General features: G+C 35.5%; 1 protein-coding gene across 22 annotated transcripts in view; it reads left to right on the top strand.

The window, feature by feature from the left end:
• The window catches only part of MYCBP2 (MYC binding protein 2), a 274498-nt gene that overhangs the window by 158897 nt on the left and 95713 nt on the right, over positions 1–19888 (top strand). For all 22 annotated transcript variants that reach the window (XM_032277408.1, XM_032277409.1, XM_032277423.1 and 19 more), the window contains 7 exons: positions 659–777; positions 1514–1601; positions 4175–4224; positions 7727–7899; positions 9538–9682; positions 13650–13865; positions 18392–18447. In XM_032277408.1, the coding sequence (XP_032133299.1) occupies positions 659–777; positions 1514–1601; positions 4175–4224; positions 7727–7899; positions 9538–9682; positions 13650–13865; positions 18392–18447 (847 nt within the window). The remainder of the gene's footprint in view (positions 1–658; positions 778–1513; positions 1602–4174; positions 4225–7726; positions 7900–9537; positions 9683–13649; positions 13866–18391; positions 18448–19888) is intronic.

Raw genomic sequence — 19888 nt, 5'->3', positions numbered from 1 at the left:
TGAGTTGTGTGAAAACTTTCAGTTGGCTTCAGGGTATGTGTGATCAGGAGAGACAGAGCACACAAGCACAGTTGTTATTGCTGGTACTGTGCTTTTCTGTAAATGAAAATTATTTCAGTAAGTTTTTAATACCATGTTTTTAAACTTATGGTCTGTCACGTTCTTAACCAGTTAACCAGGACTACTCTGGTGATCCTTCAAACTAAGGCAATTTAAATTCAGAAACCACTTCTTTCTACTCTGACCTGCCTGTTTGTTTGTTTGTTTGTTTGTTTGGGAAAAGATCAGAAAAAGCTACACACCAGGGTAGAGGATTGCTCACTCTGAAAAATAAAAAGGCTAGCCTCAGTAATGGACAAATAAATGAAAAAATGATTGCCCATGTAACTTAAAAATATTTTATTTAGCAAGGGAGTTTGATTATGAAGAATAATAAGAATTCCTTTGTGATAGTCCTGTTGTTTCTAGTGTTATTTTTGGTACAATTTCCTCTAATAGATATAGGAACTCTCCCTGCCAAAAGTCTGTTTAAGTTGCATAGTATATGATTGTGTTTCTGCCTATCTTGTGGTAAAAGAGAAAGTCCATTGGATAAGAGACAGGAAAATTTTTATAAATTTGTTTGTGATTTTGAACTCAATTCTTTCATTTTTATTAGGAAATGAGGCCCTTTTTTCATTGGAGACTGCATCAGATTATGTGAAAGATGACAAAGCTTCTTTCTATGGTTTTAAGTGTTTTGCAATTGGATATGAATTTAGCCCTGGACCTGATGAGGTAAGAATGTATTATCTTTTTATTCTTTTAAGGAAGATTATGTTTTTAAGGGTCAGTGAGTTGTGCTTCTGACTTAAATTGTACTGTTGCCTGTATTCAAAAAGTCAGGGCCAAGTGCAGTGGCTCACACATATATTTGCAGCACTTTGGGAGGCGAGACAATCACTTGAAGCAAGTTTGAGACCAGCCTATGCAATGTATCGAAATCCTTTCTCTACAAAAAATAAGAAGTCAGATGTTAATTTTAACCTAGGGGTGTATAATTCTAAATACTTTGTAATTTAATTATGTGCAGTGGTCTGTTTTGCAACTTTAATACATGAAGAGGTTGGAGTTTATGCAACATGACCCAGCCTTTGAAGTATAGTTATACCTGCCCTGAACCTGCTCAGTTGGCTATAACTTTCTGAGTAAATAGTAGAACCTGTTTTCACAAAGGGACTATCATCTTGTCTAAATGTTTTAAATCATACAATAAAATAAAACCAAGGACAAAGTTGACCAAAGTAATGAATGAACAGTTATTTGGACAATGAACCTGTAAACCTGAACCTTATAACCAGCCTGAGATACAACATTGAGTATTGAATCTCTTCTACTCATGATTTAATCATTAGCTCCGTGTGCTTCCTTCTAATTTCAGAAGTAATGCTTGAATGCAAATCACATTTTGTTGATAAATTATATTATCATTCAAACATTTTTAAAGCAGCAATTTTTTTATGCAATTCCATAGGGAGTCATCCAGTTGGAAAAAGAATTAGCCAATCTTGGTGGGGTTTGTGCGGCAGCTCTGATGAAGAAGGACCTAGCACTTCCTATTGGTAAGTGTGCCAATACTAGATATTTTTTGATAGTTTTTTTTTTTAAGAGTAGAATGTATTTATTATAAAGGGTCTGAAATATATAAATTGAATTTTATAATCTCATATATTCATGAGCAATAACTGCTTAATGTACTGGTAATTTGAGTTTGTTTAGAGACTGAAGGGTATCCTCTCGTCTTCATTAATTTACACACTCACATGGGTACCCTTTTTATACATATACATGCTTTGAGCCAGGCAGTGAGTATAGTGCGTGTATTCAGCCAAGCACTGAATTTCTAGTATTAAACCAAAAGCTCTAGATGTTTCTTAAATATCCTAGTGAAAATATCAAGTAGACAACTGGATATTCATTGTCTAGATACAAGGACAGGTCGATAGAAATGTAATTGAATATGATTGTTATTTTAAGACATGGGACTGTATGAAAGATGAACAGGAGAATGTAGATAAGAAAGAGAAGATAGCTTGGAATTAAAGCTGTGACTTACCAAAATTTCAAAGATGCACAGAACAGGAAGAGGAGGCTGCAAATGACACTGTGAAGGAACAGCCATGAAGTAGGAGAAAAACCAGGAGAGGGGATGTTCCTGGCATTTTTGCATACTCTGTGAAGTGAATTAAAATCTATCATTGGATTTGAAGACTTGTTAGTTGCTTGTATATGTAACAGGAAATATGTTGGTGAAATGAGAGAACTATAAGTCTTTCAGAGTAGAGAGAGGGAGAATGGAAAATAAGGAAGAATGGAATAAGGAAGAATAAGGAGAATGGAAAATATTCATTTGAATATAGGTAGCTCTTTAGAGGAGTTTTCATTGGAGCAGAACAGAGATGAGGCAATGGCAGAAATGGTGGTTTTTTATATGAAGCAAATTTGTATGATATATATCTATAATCAAGAGAGTAAAGTTGAAAATAAAAATGCTTACTAATTCTATAATGTTTATGCATGGTTTAAAGTTTTATTTTCACAGTATTTGGGACCAAAAGGTATTATTGTATTTTGCTAATTCTTACCTTTCCAAAAATCTGTCTTTACTCCTTCCTCTAAAACTACCCTTCCCACTCTATTATTTCTTCCTTCTCTTCTTCAGCCTTTCCTCCTTTCCTTATTGCCTTTTTTCTTCCTGGTCCCTTTTATTCTTCTCAGTTCCTTTTCTCCTATTTGATATTGGTATATATGTGAGAAAATGAGACCTCATTTTCTATCCATATGAGGAAAATTGCTAGCAACCTATTTTTGTCAATAGCTGTTAAATTTCACATGTATATCCTTTTTTTGACGTAGAAAATTTGTATATATACTTACACAAATAAAAAGTATATGTTGAAGGATGGATTAATATAGCAGTTCTTGTGATTGTAAAACCTAGAAACAACCAAAATGTCTTTCAGTTGGGAACTGGTTAAATAAGTAATGGCATAGCCATTCAATGGTAGTCTATGCAGCTCTTTGAAAAAGTAGGCCTATATGGCCTAACACGGAAAGATGTCCAAATTATATTAAGTGAGAAGAGTAAGTTGCAGAAGAGGGTGTCATTTTTGCACACATTATTCTGTATATTACAAAAGAGTATGTTGTGACTCATGCCTGTAATCCCAGCACTTTGGGAAGCCTAGGTGGGTAGATACGAGGCCAGGAGATCAAGACCATCCTGGCTAACACAGTGAAACCCCATCTCTACTAAAAATACAAAAAATTAGCTGGGCATGGTGGCAGGTGCCTGTAGTCCCAGCTACATGGGAGGCTGAGGCAGGAGAATCAGTTGAACCTGGGAGGTGGAGGTTGCAGTGAGCTGAGACCACGCCACTGCAATCCAGCCTGGGTGACAGAGCGAGACTCTGTCTCAAAAGAAAAAAAAAGCATGTTTATGTGTAGTTGAAATGCATATACTGTACATTTATGATTTTCACACAAAGTTTCTAGAACAACACATAAGGAGCTTTTGACACTGGATAGTTTCAAGAGGCCAGGGCACTGGTTAGAATGTAGAATGTTTTGTTCTACACTGCTCTACAATTTGAGTATTTCCCATAGAACAAGTATTACTTTATTAGTAACATTTAAAAGAAATATTAATAAAATATGTTCTACATTAAGCAATAAAGGAGAAAATGGCTAAGGGTTACAGTCATTGCCTTACATTTTCCTGGGAGTCCCTGTTGTTTACTAAATTTATAGCTCTTCTGTAAGTCACCAAAATATAAAGGTTCAGATTTGAAATAATTTGTTCCCTGTTTTTTTAGACAAAACAAGTACACTAAGTTCAGAAAGTATATATTTACATTAATAAATGTAGGGTATATCTTTGGCAAATCACCCATGGATTCTACTTGAGTATTTTCTTGAGCGTTGTAGTTTATATTCCCACTGGAAATATGTTATATATTAAAATGTATGCCACTGGGATTTATCCAGAATGACAAATCTTTTCAATCTGGAATAGCAGAATTGTTTAAAAGAAAAAAAAAAGGTAGGGGGGAGATGTAATGAATACAAAGGACTAGAAAATTAAACTAAACTAAGTATTGACATATTTTATTAAAACTTTTTATTTGCACGACAGGTAATGAATTAGAGGAAGATCTTGAAATTCTCGAGGAGGCTGCATTGCAGGTATTGTCCCAAAGTGTTATAAGAAAAAACTTAGTATGTTAATTTAAAAAGCATTATCACTTATATTAGCCTATTTTTCTTGACCGTTGGGTTCATTCATTAAGTACTTCACTCTATTCATTGGTATTATAGAGATAAATAACTTATAATTGCTCCTTTTGGTGGGAGAGACCCATGTGAGCCCTATGTATGTGGTGGGTAATTAACTCTCAAAAATCGTTTGTGAGAAAGAACACATCAAGTGCCAAGGGTACAGAGGATGGTTTGGAGAGCTGTGGCCATTTAAATTGCATCTTCAAAGAATTGTTTTTTTTTCCAGCTAGAGAAAGGGGAAAGATATTTCACAAAGGATGTATAGTTATGTTATAGATTTTGATAGGAAGCAGCAAAAGGTGAGGTAGTACAGTTGGTATACAGTTGGTGAGGTGAGCTCAGTCTGTGACAAACCGTTATGTCATATTAAGTGGTTAGGGCCAGTTGCCTGTAGACAATTGGGAGCCATCATTTGTTTTTATTATTGTTTGCTTTATATTTTTGCTTGTTTAGGCATTAACTAGCACATTTGGCACTGATTGGAAATACATGAGTACTATATTTCAGTGCAGTACCCCTTTGGATCTGTTTTGTCAACCTAATATTTCTCAAAATTGCTTAGAGACAATTAAATTGTTCTCTTCGTTAGTCTGACTTTAGCTAGCTAGTAATCTCTAATAGGATAGAAATATTAGAATCTGTAGGCAGCATTTTTCAAATTGTAATAATATCTACTTAGGTCAAACCAGAGATTCTGATCTACTCCTAAGTGAGAACCATTGCCAGCCACATACTGAGACCATCAGTGATGGGGAAATTTTTGCATCTAGCAGTGGTATGAAGACAGAAGAAAAGTTGAGAGTCACTCATCTAGGATCCGTGGTACTCAGACCGTAGGATTTGATAGATTTGTAAAATTTTCCAAAACTATTTTTCCCCGGAACTTACTAAGTGAAAACCCTCCTTAAAAATGTACTACATATTATAAGCACTATCTTATAAAATAAAGGACATTTTAATTGCCAAAAATAGAAAGTTAGAGTCTTAGAAAGGAAGACTTTGTTTTCCCTAGTTTTTTCTGATTCTGCCATGGATCCCAGAACTTTGAGCCCACATTTGGAAAACACTGATTTAGATCATACTTATTTTCTGTACTAGCTATATGCAATTAGTAGTAGTGATTTAAAGAATATCTATAGAGCATGTCATAGGTTTCAGCATCTTTAATATTATCTCTCTGTTTTTATAATTACACTTGGAAATCAATATTAGGTCTTGCATCTTACGATTATAATAACTGAAGTTCAAAGAAGTTATGTAACTTATTGAAGACTTGAGTGGGAAACAAAGACTGGTACCCAGACCTTGTAATTGCGTTTTTAACTCCTCATGACAACCCTATGAATTAAAAAGTTTTATCTCCATTTACAGATGAGGCCTAGAGCCTTTAGGCAATTCACCCATGATCACACAGCTAGTGAGCAACTGCACTGGGATATGGCCACTGGCAGTTTTGTGACAAAAAGTCCATGATTTTGAACACTGTGTTCTAAGCATACGGAGCTGTAATGTTGTCATTAATATTAAGAAACTTCTGAGTTTTAAAACGCTACTGGCATCTTATGTGTATTCTTTTTTTAAAGTTAAATCTTTGTACCTTAAGATTCAAAAATAAACAATATGTGTCAGGCAACATTTTAGTTAAAGGAGAACTATCAAAGAGCATTAGTCCGTTTCCACATTGCTATAAAGAACTACTTGAGGCTGGGTAATTAATAAAGAAAAGAGATTTAATTAACTGACAGTTCCTGCATGGCCAGGGAGGTCTTAATGGCAGAAGGCAAAAGGGAAATAAAGCACATCTTACATTGCAGCAGGAGAGAGGAAGGGGAAAGGGTTACACACTTACCAAACAACCAGATCTTGTAAGAACTCTACTACAAGAACAGCAAGGGGGAAGTCCATCATCCACCCCCATGATTCGGTCACCTCCATCAGATCGCTCCCCTAACACGTGGAGATTATAATTTGAGTTGAGATTTGGGTGGGGACAGAGCCAAACCATATCAGAGCTCATATATTGTTTATACTTCAGGGATTGTTATGCTGTATAAAATGTCACCTAAGCCAGATATGGAGAGATCTTTATTGTGTTACTGTTCAAGAAAAAAAAAAAAAAATGATGTCCCAAATTGCCTATCTTTTTGGCATGTAAGGTAGTTATTGTGATAATCTAACATGTACTAAACACTGTTTGTTAGGCAATATATTGTATATTTTATATGCATTATTTAGCTTAAATTTTACAATAACTGTGTAAGAGATTATTTGACCACCAGTTTATACATTTCACAGATTCTGGGATGGTAACTTTTTAGCTTAAGACCACACAGCAAATAATTTGTCCAAAGCCAGGATTTGAACTTAAATCTGTTTGATTCTAAAGATAATGTTTTTTGCAACTGCATAATTTATAGAAGGCAGAAATTACTGTTATATAAATTTGATAGCACTAGAAATAGAATTATTTTCTATGAGAAATGTTTTTGGAATTTATTTTATAGTCAGTAAAAAGTTTTTAGTTTCAGCATTTAAAGCAGGTCTTTCTAAAAACATAAGACTTGCTTGTTAGATAGATGAAACCTAAAATTTGTTTTATCTGCCTCTTTTTCTTAACTTTAATAAGGCTTAGACAGGCTAATGAGGTTTGTGTGCCGCCACAATCAGGCTTCTACCCAGTTTTCACCCAAGTCAAGACCTTGATACTCTCCCACCCAAGAGAACAGACATAGCTTACTCATGATAGCTACCTGTAAAGGGGACCTAAAAAGAGGGAAACCAGGTACAGTGGCTCAGGTTTGTAATCCCAGAACTTTGATAGTCCAAGGTGGGAGGATTGCTTGAGCCCAGGAGTTCAGAACCAGCCTGGGCAACATAGCAAGACCCCATCTCTACAAAAAAGTTTTAAAAAATTAGCCAGGCATGGTGGCATACACCTGTATTCCTAGCTACTTGGGAGGCTGAGGCAGAAGGATTGCTTGAGACCACGAGGTCGAGGCTGCAATGAGCTATGATGGCACCACTGTACTCCAGCCTGGGTGGCAGGGTGTGACCCTGTCTCAAAAAGAAAACAATGGGAGACATTCACAGCTGCTGACAGAGGGAGCTCTGGTCCTGAAAAATGAGGATATAATACATAGAGGAGTGGCGTGGAGGAGATACACCATTTTATCCAGCATGCAGATCTCTGACAGGGCATTTATTTTTGAGGGAGAAAAGAGATTGCAAATTTGTCTCACATTTTTCTCTCCTAGAAATTTCCTATTCTGTGGGTTAAAAGAAGGAACAGTGGGGTATGGGGAGAAAGTGATTTTTCTATGAAGGCCTGTCTAAAAGTATCTGCATGTTGAAAAATTTTATGTAATTAAGGTTTTATCTTTAAAAATATATAAATATTCTTTCTTAACAGGTGTGCAAAACCCATTCTGGCATTCTTGGAAAGGGTTTAGCTCTTTCTCATTCACCAACTATATTAGAAGCACTTGAGGGAAGTTTACCACTCCAAATCCAAAGCAATGAACAGTCTTTTCTGGATGATTTTATTGCCTGTGTCCCAGGATCAAGTGGTGGAAGGCTTGCAAGGTAAATGTGCTTTAAGTTACTTACTCTATTTTAGGCCTTTCATCTTTCTTCATTTCTGAAATGAAAGAGGGGAGTCACATTTCTGAAATGAAAGAGGGGAGTCATTAGGATTTTAAAGTGCTGATTTTTAAAAAACTGGTTTATGCATTATTAACTTGCTAAAATACAAAATGATAGTTAATATTTTTGTTTGTTTGATGGTTTTGGAGTTTTTTGTTTGTTTGTTTTGACACAGAGGGTCTCAAAAAAGTTGCCCAGGCTGGAGTGCATTAGCATGATCTCAGCTCACTGCAACCCCCACTTCCTGGATGTAAGCTATTCTTATGCCTCTGCCTCCCAAGTAGCTGGGATTACAGCCATACCACCACAGCTGGCTATTTTTCTTTTTTGTATTTTTTGTAGAAACAAAGTTTTGCCATGCTGCCCAGGCTGCAATAGTTAATATTTTAAAGCATTTAACAATTTTTTAAAATACATGATAAGGCCAGGTGCGATGGCTCATGCCTGAAATCCCAGCATTTTGGGAGGCTGAGGCAAGTGGATTGCTTGAGCATAGGATTTCGAGACCAGTCTGGCCAACATGGCAAAACCCTGTCTCTACAAAAAATACAAACATGAGCCAGGCATGGAGGCGTACACCGTAGTTCCAGCTACTTAGAGGCTGAGGGGTGGGGGATTGCTCAAACCCTGGAGCCAGAGGTTGCTGTGATTGTGCCAGTGTAATCCAGCTTGGCCAACAGACCAAGACCCTACCTCAAAAAAAAAAAAAAAAATTAAATGTATTATAGTTGTTTATTGATTATTTTTTTGCTTTTTGTGTTTAGGATGAAAAGGAAAAAAATATACTGGTCTGCATGATTTACGATTAAAAATAAAATCTAATTTCTTTCTGGTTTTAATTTTAAAATTGCAGAAATTACGCTTTAGTTTTTAAAAATCACAAAATAGTGATTGGAGAGGAATCTCAAATCATTTAAGTCAGCCTCACTACTATATACTGTAGACATTTTTATGTAATGCATGGTAGAATTACTACTCAGCTCACAGGACAACTCCAGTGTAGATCACAGAATGAATTCAGGAATGGACATCATAAATTATAAGATACGGATGCACTTCAGGTGGAAAGCAAGGTAATGAGGAAGATATTTAAGAAACTGTGAAAAAAAGATTGGCAGTACACCTTGAACCTGGTTGCTCTCAGGCAAGCAGAGGGCCATTTCTGCCCCTGCTTTTACAGAGACATGCTTTTTCCAGGCTTCCAGGCTGGCAGAGTAACACGGAGCTCCTTCAGAGAGAATGAGCCTGCTCAGGACTTCAAATTTTGCACAACCTACATTCATGTTCTTGGTGATTTTAAATTAGCCATAGTTCAAATTTCAAGTTTTCTGGTTTTAAAAAGTATTTTTATATTATATTTAAATATCAGAAATTACCTGTGCTTTGGCATGTTATTTTAATTAATTTGTCCTTAACAGTTTCCAGGGGAGACACTCGTGATTGTCACTGAATTGGAAATGAAGATACTGTTTTAGCATTTTGTTTGATACAAGTTTTGTTCGTTTCGCTTTATCTTATATTAATCATTGAAGATGCTGATCAATGTTTGGGGTTTTGTTTGTTTTTTATTACTGTTAGGTGGCTTCAGCCAGATTCATATGCTGATCCTCAGAAAACATCTTTGATCCTGAATAAGGATGATATTCGTTGTGGTTGGCCTACCACCATAACCGTTCAAACAAAAGACCAGTATGGGGATGTGGTACATGTTCCCAATATGAAGGTAATTATAACTGAATTAAATTAGCAGATATCTATATACTGGCTGCAGTGACTGATAAAACTTTAGAAATGCCAAGTGCTGGGAGTTCATTTGTTCTTCCCTCTTTATATAATAGGTGATGCCAAAATTTGTTTAAATGACTTGTTTATATTAATTAGTCCCCAAGTTTCCAAGTTACATATAGTTTTTTGTGAGTGTGTTTTTTTACGTTTTGCTACATGTTAATGGTGATTCAAAGGAGGGATAAGAAAGTATCCATCTATAGAGTGCTAGGCACATAGAGGGAAGGCCCTCCATGCATATTGATTGAATAAATGCATGAAAGAATACATTTTTAAACTTGTATGTAGTTTTGAGAGACTCACATACATTCTGTGCTTGGTATTACTGAAACCACATTTTGAAAATAATACTCATACTTAGTAAATAAGTTAGAAATATATGAGTTTAGATTGTAAAAGAATGAGGAATGGAAATAGTTGTATACCATATTGATGAATATATAGTTTTTAGGATACCTCTTACCTGTAATATTAATTATAATGATGTTACAGAGCCTATTATATATAATTGTTAATATGAATATCTCTTTTAAAATTTTTATTTCTAAAAAATGTTATATTGAATAAAATTTTATATAGGCAGTCCCCAGCCTTCTGCTCCTTCAAATTTGTCTTATAGAGTAATTGGTTGTTTAAAGCTTAGAGTTTATTAAGCCACAAAAATCCTCTTTACTCACAGGGCAGCTAATTTTGCCTCAATATTGTTTTCAGTAGGACTATTTCAGCTACTTTATGCATTCTTTCATTTATAGCATGAAGAAATGCAGTGCCAATGTAACATCTTACCTGACTGAATAAAAAATAAGAGCACGTTGCTTACATGACTTGTGCTCCTAGTGATGTTTAATTTATTAATATCACATTATCATATTAGCTGAAAAGAAAATTAATTTAATCTATTTTACTTTCAACCTGATAGTATATGAATGAAGTCTTAGGAGCATTTGAGACTCTTCAGAAATTGTTAAAATCTTTATGCAGTAATAGCTAATTATTGGAAACATAAAAATTGATTTGCAGCTAATATTTCCAAATGCTTTAAAAAGCAGCAAATGTTGTTATAATTTTTTACTTATAAAATGAGTATTCCTATATATGATAAAGTGACTTAGAGCTAAATGTACATATTGTACCAATGTCAATTTCCTGGTTTTGGTTCTGTGCCATCAATAATTGATAGTGTTGGATAAAATGTAACCATTGGGAAAACCTGAATGAAAGGCATATAGGACATTTCATCTATTTTTAAAGCTTCCTATGAATTAAAAAAAAATGTTTAGCCAGGTGCAATGGCTCACACCTGTAATCCCAGCACTTTAGAAGGCTGAGGCAGGCAGATCACCTGAGGTTGAGAGTTCAAGACCAGCCTGACCAACATGGAGAAACCCCATCTCTACTAAAGGCGTGATGGTGCATGCCTGTGATCCCAGCAACTTGGGAGGCTGAGGCAGAAGAATCTCTTGAACCCATCAGGCAGAGTTTGCGGTGAGCCGAGATTACGCCATTGTACTCCAGCCTGGACAACAAGAGCAAAACTCTGTTTCAAAAGAAAAAAAGAAGTTTATTTTAAGGAAATCTTATTTATTGACAAGATAAAGTTACGTAAGAAATAGAAGAATGACAATTTTTTTTAAGTAGCACAGTTTGTAAAAGAAAGCAGAATGGTTATTCTGTGTCTCAGTATTCTTAGAGTATAAATTTATTCAGTGATTTACTTCAAGGTTCATGGTGCATACACACATAGACTCTAATAATAATTTATTAAATACTTAGGGTAAATATAGCTGCTTACAGAAAGGTTAAATTGAAATAGTATGTATAAAAATAGTATGTATAATTTAAAATCAAATATGTTTGAGACAGGAGAGTTCCCTTTACTCCTTCATGGGACTTGCAACAAGGTTGTGGTCCATTTACTTGGCCACTGCACTCAAACCCCTTGCAGGAGGGGGAGCACGTAGGCAAGCAGGTGCCAGGGCCGGAGCAAGTGGTATTGGTCTCCAGTCCCACGGCCTCACATCTAGGGGTGTGTCACAATTAATGCTCTTTAACCTTTGTTGTCCGTGGATGGCTGTGTTAAACAGCTCAGTGAAGAGTCCGCATGACAGCCTTTTTGCGTTTCTGCACCCAGTGTGTCCTGAATTCTTGTCCAGCATCCAAGAAGAATTAGGTCACACAAAAGGTTTGAAAAGTGATGAATGCAGTGTTGGAAGTGGCTCTCAGGGGAATGGGAGCTGGAAAGGGGATAGTGTGAGAAGGTGATATTTCCCTGGAGAAGCTCAGCCATCTCCAACCAGGCTCCTCTCCAAAGTCATGCCTGAGGTTAAGCCGTATCTGTCAGTTGCTTCTTCTCTTGATTTTCAGCCACTTGTCTCTATGCCAGCCGAAGTCTGGGATTTATATGGGCACAGGGTGGGAGGTGGCAGAGTGGGTCAAAAAGGTAACATTTGGACGGGAATACAAGGATAACTGTTCTCATTTAGGGCCGTGGTTTCTAGGCCTGAGGGTGGGGCATTTACTGGGGAACCACCTTCTTCTACCCAGTATTTCCCTACCTCCTGTCTGTTTCATCTTCACATTTTTAAATTATATTTAAAGTTTAAAGCTTTTAATGCTGGCACATATGTTTGAGTTGAAATTTTTACCATATACCTGTAAAGTGCTGTTTGTTAAATATAAGAATGGGTTTTTAATGTTGCCAGGGGATTATGTCAGTCCAAATACTGATCTCTTGTAACCTCACCTGAAGATGGTGATCACTTAATGGAACGTATTTGTCACCTGTGCCTAACATTATGTAAATAGGGAAAGTCTCAAACTACAGATTCCATAGAATGGTATTATTAATAACAATAAACATTAAAGACATTCCGTAGTTCTGAGGTAGCCCTCAATTACTTAAATAATACTGTCACTTTTATCTCTGCTACTTTTTCTATTTCTGTAACAATCCTATTGTTGGATTACCTATTCTTGCCAACCAGAAAACTATAGTCTATAAGGAACAGCAGAAACTTTGAATAAAGCTCAGAATGGTGATACTTGCTGAAGAGCTAAAGTGGTATTCCAATTTTGTGTAAATTTGTGCTTGCCTAGGGCTCAAGTGTTTTTCTGCCAATGCATAAGCTAATAAAAACAATGTTTTCTTACAATTTCTGGAAAATATTTCAGAAAAAAGTATTTTTATAAGACAGTTTGTATTTTCAATATATTAACATCCCTTAACAAATCTGTCCTTTCATCTATACAGTAGAGTTAGTAGATGAAAGATAGTTCCATTTTATTGTTGAAAAAATTGAGTTGCAAAGTTTAATTGCTTCAATTTATTAATCGCTTAAATTAAATGCTTATGTTGGTGACAGAGCTGTCTAATAATACTCTTTCTTCACCAGAGTAAGGAAATATCTTTGGGCTTTAGGCATAAAATTTGTTTTATTGTGTTAATTTTTAAAACGTCTATCAATAGAGTACATTTTCTTCTGTAGAACAGTATAGCTGAAACTGACATTACTGCTTTAAAACGTGTTGAGATTGTGGGAAAGCATTTACACTTGGATTACCTGATAAAATAATTTGTTAGTCCCTGCAAGAATTTGATGTAGATTCATTTTGCTATCCTTTCCTGTAACTTATTAATGGTGCATTTGTTTTTATGTTTTGATATCTCTGAATATGTATTCCAAAAATATGAGCCTTTGTTTTACACTGTGTTCATAGTTCATATTATCAGCCCATCTTGAGGTCATTGTAATTCTGTTGAATAAGCCTTTGAAGGAAATGCCTGAGATAGACCAATGCTAACATAAAGTGTGCATAATTATGAGTTTATAACTGTAAGTTGCTTCTTTTGATGTCAATGACAATTAAATAATAATAGTATTTGGTTTGTATAATGCCATGTTTAGGTGGAAGTGAAAGCTGTCCCTGTTTCTCAGAAAAAAACATCTTTACAACAAGATCAAGTAAAGAAACCTCAAAGGATTCCTGGCAGTCCTGCAGTAACAACTGCACCTCCTAATACTGACATGACTTTTGGAGGGCTGGCATCACCAAAGCTAGATGTTTCATATGAACCAATGATAGTGAAGGAAGCTCGATATATTGCCATAACAATGATGAAGGTAATTTATTTTACTTATCAGAACAATTTTAGTTTTCAACATTCATTTATTTAACCAACATTTCAGTGATTCAGATGCAGACATGAAATTATAAGTCCAAAGAGTGTTTGATGGATATTAAATTTGCAGCAACACTTTAAAGATGATTTTATCTATCTTCACAGAGGGTTTTCATTGGTTTTTGGCAAATGTCCAGAGGGGATTACCAATTACAGATCAAGTTAATCCAATCAGAGATACAGGTGGCTTAGGCTGAGTTTTAGGTCCAGTGAAAGTACTTGCTTACTTTTGACCAGGAACAGTGGCTCACACCTATAATCCTAGTGCTTTGGAAGGCCAACAAGGGAGCATCACTTGAGGCCAAGAGTTCGAGACCAGCCTCAGTAACATAGTGAGACATCATCTCTACAAAGAATAAAAATAGAATAAAATTTCTAAGTACTTGCCTATTTGCAGCTTACTTTTCCTGCTAGAATGTATCTCTTCAGGATTTCAGGGTTTACCTATGCCCCCTTCAATTTTGGATTCTCTCAAATGCGAGATGTACCTCCTAAAAAGTTTCAGGCTTTTTAGCTATCTAATAATGTTGGACATTTAAAAATAAATATTTTGGATGTTTTAGTTATCATCAGAGGCAGTGTTAGTCTAAATTATCAAGATAGTCATTATTCAAAGCTGAAGTTTGTACTTTTGGCATTTTCAGAGAGCAGTGGTGAGCCATTGAAGGCTTTTGGGTGGAGGAATGGCTTGATTAGACTGGTGTTTTATAAAGATCATGGTGGAATATGGACTGTGTAATTGGGCAGATGATCAAGAAACATGGCTTGATTTTTGTCTCTGTAGGGGACTATTGACTTAATTTGGTGAGATACACTGATCACTTAGACTGGTGAGTTGTCAATCAGTATAGATTCAGTAGAATCAGTAGAACTTGGTAGCTAGTAGAGGTGGAATAAAGAGAAGAAAGGAAATAAAAGGTGAAATTCACATTTTCAGCTTGTGTCCAATTGATAATGGAAGAGGGGCAGGTTTTGGTTGAGAAAGATAGCAGAGTCAGTTTTGGATGTGATGACTTTTAGATACTTCTGAAATACTTATGTGAAGATGTATAAAACAAAGGTGGATGTACAGACCTGAGTGATCACAGTCTGACCTCAAGAAAAGGATTCAGGTATCATTAGCACTTACATTACTTATCAAGTCTATGGTGAGTGAAGACAGAAGCTCCAGGACAGGATCCTAAGAAACACCAGTGTCACTGAGTCTCAGACTCTTGTCTACATTAGAAGTATCTGGAGTGCGTACTTTAAAAAAAAGATTCCCAAGCACCCAAAGATTTAGATTCAATGGGTTTGGAGAGAAGTTCAGGAGTTTACCTGAAACAGATATGCAGAGTGATCCAAATTCAAAACCTGTACTTTGAGAAGCATTGATTTACAAGCTAGATAAGAGAAAAAGAAAGGGAAAGGAAACACAATCTTCATTGGTAAGAATACTAGCCAAAGAAGCAACACATAGTTAAGGGAATTGCTGAAGTGAGTGTAGATAAGCCTCTCAAGATGTTTGACTATAGAAAGAACCAGAGGAAATGGAACTGAATGAAGGCTTTGGAGTATGGGGCCTTCTTAATAGAGACCGATTGCATATTTGAGTGCTGATTAGGAGATAATTGAGAGAAAGAAAACAACAAAGATACTCTGAAATATAAAAATAGGATTCAGAGATCAAGTGGTAGCCTTGGCCTTAAATAGGAGGAGGAGTGATCACAGGAAGTTGTTGAGGTTAAAGAAATTCATTCCCTGATTTCTTTAACCTCAACAACTTCAACTTTATTTCGGCCACTCAAACCAAAAGTCACAGACCTGTGACATTACTCAGAACTGTTCTATCTCTGAAATCAAAATAAAATGACCTGCTCAGTTTTTTACCTCAATAACTACTCCTGTATCGACTCTGACGTTTCATTCTACCAGGAAAAGAAAAAGAAAACTTAATACAGATTCTAGTAAATTCGTAGGTTTTGCAGCCAAAGGAATTTAAAACAGTAATTATATAGTTTGGGTTGGAAATGGAAGTGATGAATCTTAGGGTCAAGATCCTGAAACAAATGGAAAAAAATGAAATTGTTGTCGTAGAGATTGAAAGAAAGCACTGATCAGAAAAGATTTATCAGAGGCCTTTGAATAATCAGTTGAAATTGAAGATCATTTGTGAATAACAGTGTGAGTCATATGAGCATGGATAAAATAATCATTTGGATTGATCCAGTGTTAAAATTTTGCTAGATCAACAAAGGAACGGTGGAACAAGGAAGTTGAGCATATGGTAGCTAAAGAGAGGACAGTGGAACCTAACAGTTTAAAAAGGAAGAAATTTCAGAGGGTCAAGGAAGTAAGAAGGACTAGACATCAGAGTAGATACAGGAGTGGTTATTGAGGTAAAAAACTGAGCAGGCCATTTTATTTGATTTCAGAGATAGAACAGTTCTGAGTAATGTCACAGGTCTGTGACTTTTGGTGTGAGTGGCCGAAATAAAGTTGAAGTTGTTGAGGTTAAAGAAATCAGGGAATGAAAAGCTAGAGTTCAAGGTGAATTGTCCACTGTCTATTAAAGAATTCAAAGCTAAATATTCTTCTCTACTCTAACACTTATTTAAGGAATTTAGTTTCTAGTTTCCTTACCTCCCTAATCTTTTAGTTTCCTATGAACATGCTTCAATTTGTATAATTTCTTTTGCAGATTTTGTTACCACAGTGGAATGCAATATTTTATACATGTTCTGAGTAGCTTAGTTTTAGAGCAGGTATCAAATGCCCTTCCCAAACAGTCTCTGTGAAATTTTAGTTCAGGATCCAGGAAAGGAAATTTTCCTTATCAACCATTCACAGATACTATGTACCCACCCAGTAGTGAGCTGAGTATTGTAAAGGATGGAAAAGTGAGAAGATCTGGTCTCTTCTTTCATTACTAAGTGTGAAAATAATATGTATTTGAAGGAAAGTGATGAAGTGGAAAATACACTGTACTGAAAGTCTAGAAACCTGAATTTCCTTCTTTTTCACACCTTTGTATAGCTAAAGACTCAACCTTAACTTAGGTTTTTCTCATGTGTAACTTTTGAGTAGGTAGGCAGCTAAATCAGTTCTGATTCATTTTTATGAAAACAAAAAGGGTAGAGAGAAGGAAGGGGGCTTTGATTGTGCATCTTTTTACTATCAGTACAGGAGAAGTTAGAAGTGGATGAGCAGTTAGACATCTTGACCTGAACCTTGAAAGATAATTACTTCTTTGGCAATGTAGCAGACATAGAGAATTATTGGGAATAATGTGCCAAGTTTCATGTACCTACAGCCCATTTTTGTCTTTACATTTTATGATAATTGTTTCAGGTCATTTTGTTATTTTTTATTAAGAAACAGGTTGCTTCAGGTACAATTGAAGCCACATAAATCCCTCCTCAAATCCATTACCACCCTTCCTTAGAGGTAACCACTCTCTTGAGTGTAGTGATTCTCATTCCTGTGTATATTTTTAGGCTCTTACTGGATACAAATGTATTCATAAGCAGTATATTTTGGATTGTTCAATATGTTTTCCAGAAGTTTATAAAATAGTCTCATATTGTACATATCATTTTGCCAGATTTTTGCTCAATGTTGTTTTTGAGGTTCAGCCATGTAGCTATAGTTCATTCATTTTAACTTCTTTACATTAGTCCATTGGGTTACTATTCCATAATCTGTCCATTCTCTCATTGGTGGACACTTATTATAAACCGTACTGAAATAAACATTCTGTTTTTGTCGCCTTTTGTACATGAGCAAGAGTTTCTGGAAGATACATACCTGGAAGTGGATACGTTAAGTTGTAGGGCATGCATGTCTTGAACTACATTAAATATTGCCAAAACTCACACTCCCACAAGCAATATATGAAAGTACCAGGTGCTGCATGTTCTCCTCAGTGCCTGGTTCTTATCAACACAATTTGATGACCATGATATGACTTATTTGGGTTTTGTTTTAATTTGTATTTTCTTCCAAGTTTAGTTAAATAAGTTTTCTATTCTTTATTGACTTTTCAGATTTCTTGTTCAGAGAATTGTCTTGACTCTCTATTCTTTTGTGTTGTTTATCTCTTTGTATGGATTTATTCTTTGTGTATTATGGATGCATATCACCTTTGGGTTGTACAAGTTACACATCTCCTTCTCTGAGGTGGAGGCTTTTCCTATCTTTATGGTATCTTTGTTTTGGAGAACTTTAAAATTTTAATGTACTCGAAAGGTGTTACCTGTTTTATTCTTTTGTTCTTTTTTTCTTTTAAGTTTGGTGTTTACTTTTGGATCTTGAAACCATATAAAATTTATCTTTAATAAATGGTCTAATGTAGATCATTGAATTTTATCTTTTACTCCTATATGAATAATCAGTTGTCTCACAAGCATTTATTGATTAATGTATCACCCTATTAATTGAGAATGTTTCTAAATGATTTTACCATTTTTACTGGTCTCTTTCTTAAAGGTTTATGAAAATTATTCATTTGAAGAGCTGCGTTTTGCATCACCAACTCCTAAGAGGTAAGGATCATTTTCTCAAAGTGTAACCAAAACATAAGTTGTAAGCTGCTTACAACTAAAATTATCTTGCATTTCAACTTTATTTTCTATAAATACTTAATAGCATTTTTCTAGATTGTCAATAGAGATTTCTCACTTGTAATACTGTGTAAATTTGCAGAAAACAAAAATGTGCTTACGTTCAACTATAATGCTGCCAATATATTATGTAATACTACCTACTAGTGAAAGTAGGCATCTAAAGTAGGTATCTATTATCTAAAAATGTTTAAATTGACTTGTTTAGCGTTAATTAGTTTGTTTTCATTTGTTTGCTATTTAGAACTTATTCCTCTTCTCCTTCCAATGAATTGTGGAGAGATTTCAGCAAGTGGTATACTTGTATTTAATTGTACTGTCTTAATTTTTCAGCCCATACGTGATTCTGTTAACTTCAGAATTAACATTTTTTTGAGTTAGTATTTTATTTGTTAGGACCAGTACTTCTTAAAATAGTCCGTTGAAAAAAAATAATTAGATGCATTATAGTTTGGAGAGATCACCTCCATAGAATTTAGAAAAATCTCTGAAGTGAATCTGAGATAGCAGAATTGTGTATAGGCTGGAAATGCCAGTTTGAAACTCATGGGGAAAATTAATTTGGGAATTTATTTTCTGTATAGAGATGGCATTTAAAACTGAGGAAAGATAGCATAGATAGAAGAAAAAGATGACCCAGACCCAAATCCTGGGGCATTCCTTAAATTATACAGTGGTCAGAAAAGGGAAAGCCAATAACACACTGACAAAGAATGGCCAGTGAGAGAAGAAAAAAGCCAGAAAACATCACAGAAACAAAAAGAAGGAGGTATTTCAAGACAGGAAGAGTTGTAGCTAGTAAATGCTACTTAAGAGATCGCTGAGGATGAAGTGACCATTGAACTTGGGGACATGGTGGTCATTAGTGACTTTGACATCAGCAGTTGTAATGAAATGTTGGAAACAAAAGCCTAGTAAGGATAAATTGTGGAAGGGAAGTAGAAGTGAGATATAAATAGGAGAAGAGATACAAGACCTTTTAGAGGGGGCTGTAATATCAATGTTTGTTGCTGATGGAAATGATTCAGTAGATTGAGAGTAATTGGTGCTGCATGAGAGAGAAAACGGTGGTTGCAGCATAAAAATGTTGAGGGAGTAAGATTCACAGCACAAGGGGAGGGGCTAGCTTTGGATCAGATCCAGAACACTTCCTCCATTCTACCATGAGAGAAGGCAGAGGTAAGTAGGTTTATTAATCTGATTGCAACTTGAGTTTGTATCTGATTGTTTATTGTCTCATGCAAGAAAGAGGTGAGGTCATGATCACCTGAGAGTGAGGAAGAGGGGTGATGCAAGTTTGAGGTAAGAAAGAAGTGAAATTCAAGCATTTTGGAGGGTAGGCAAGGATACTATGGCAGGGCGG

This window comes from Sapajus apella, unplaced genomic scaffold, assembly GCF_009761245.1.
Source record: "Sapajus apella isolate SASKATOON/1434 unplaced genomic scaffold, GSC_monkey_1.0 scaffold9, whole genome shotgun sequence".
NCBI lineage: Eukaryota > Metazoa > Chordata > Mammalia > Primates > Cebidae > Sapajus > Sapajus apella.
Note: the sequence above shows the minus strand (reverse complement) of the source record. Positions and strands in the feature narration are given on the sequence as shown.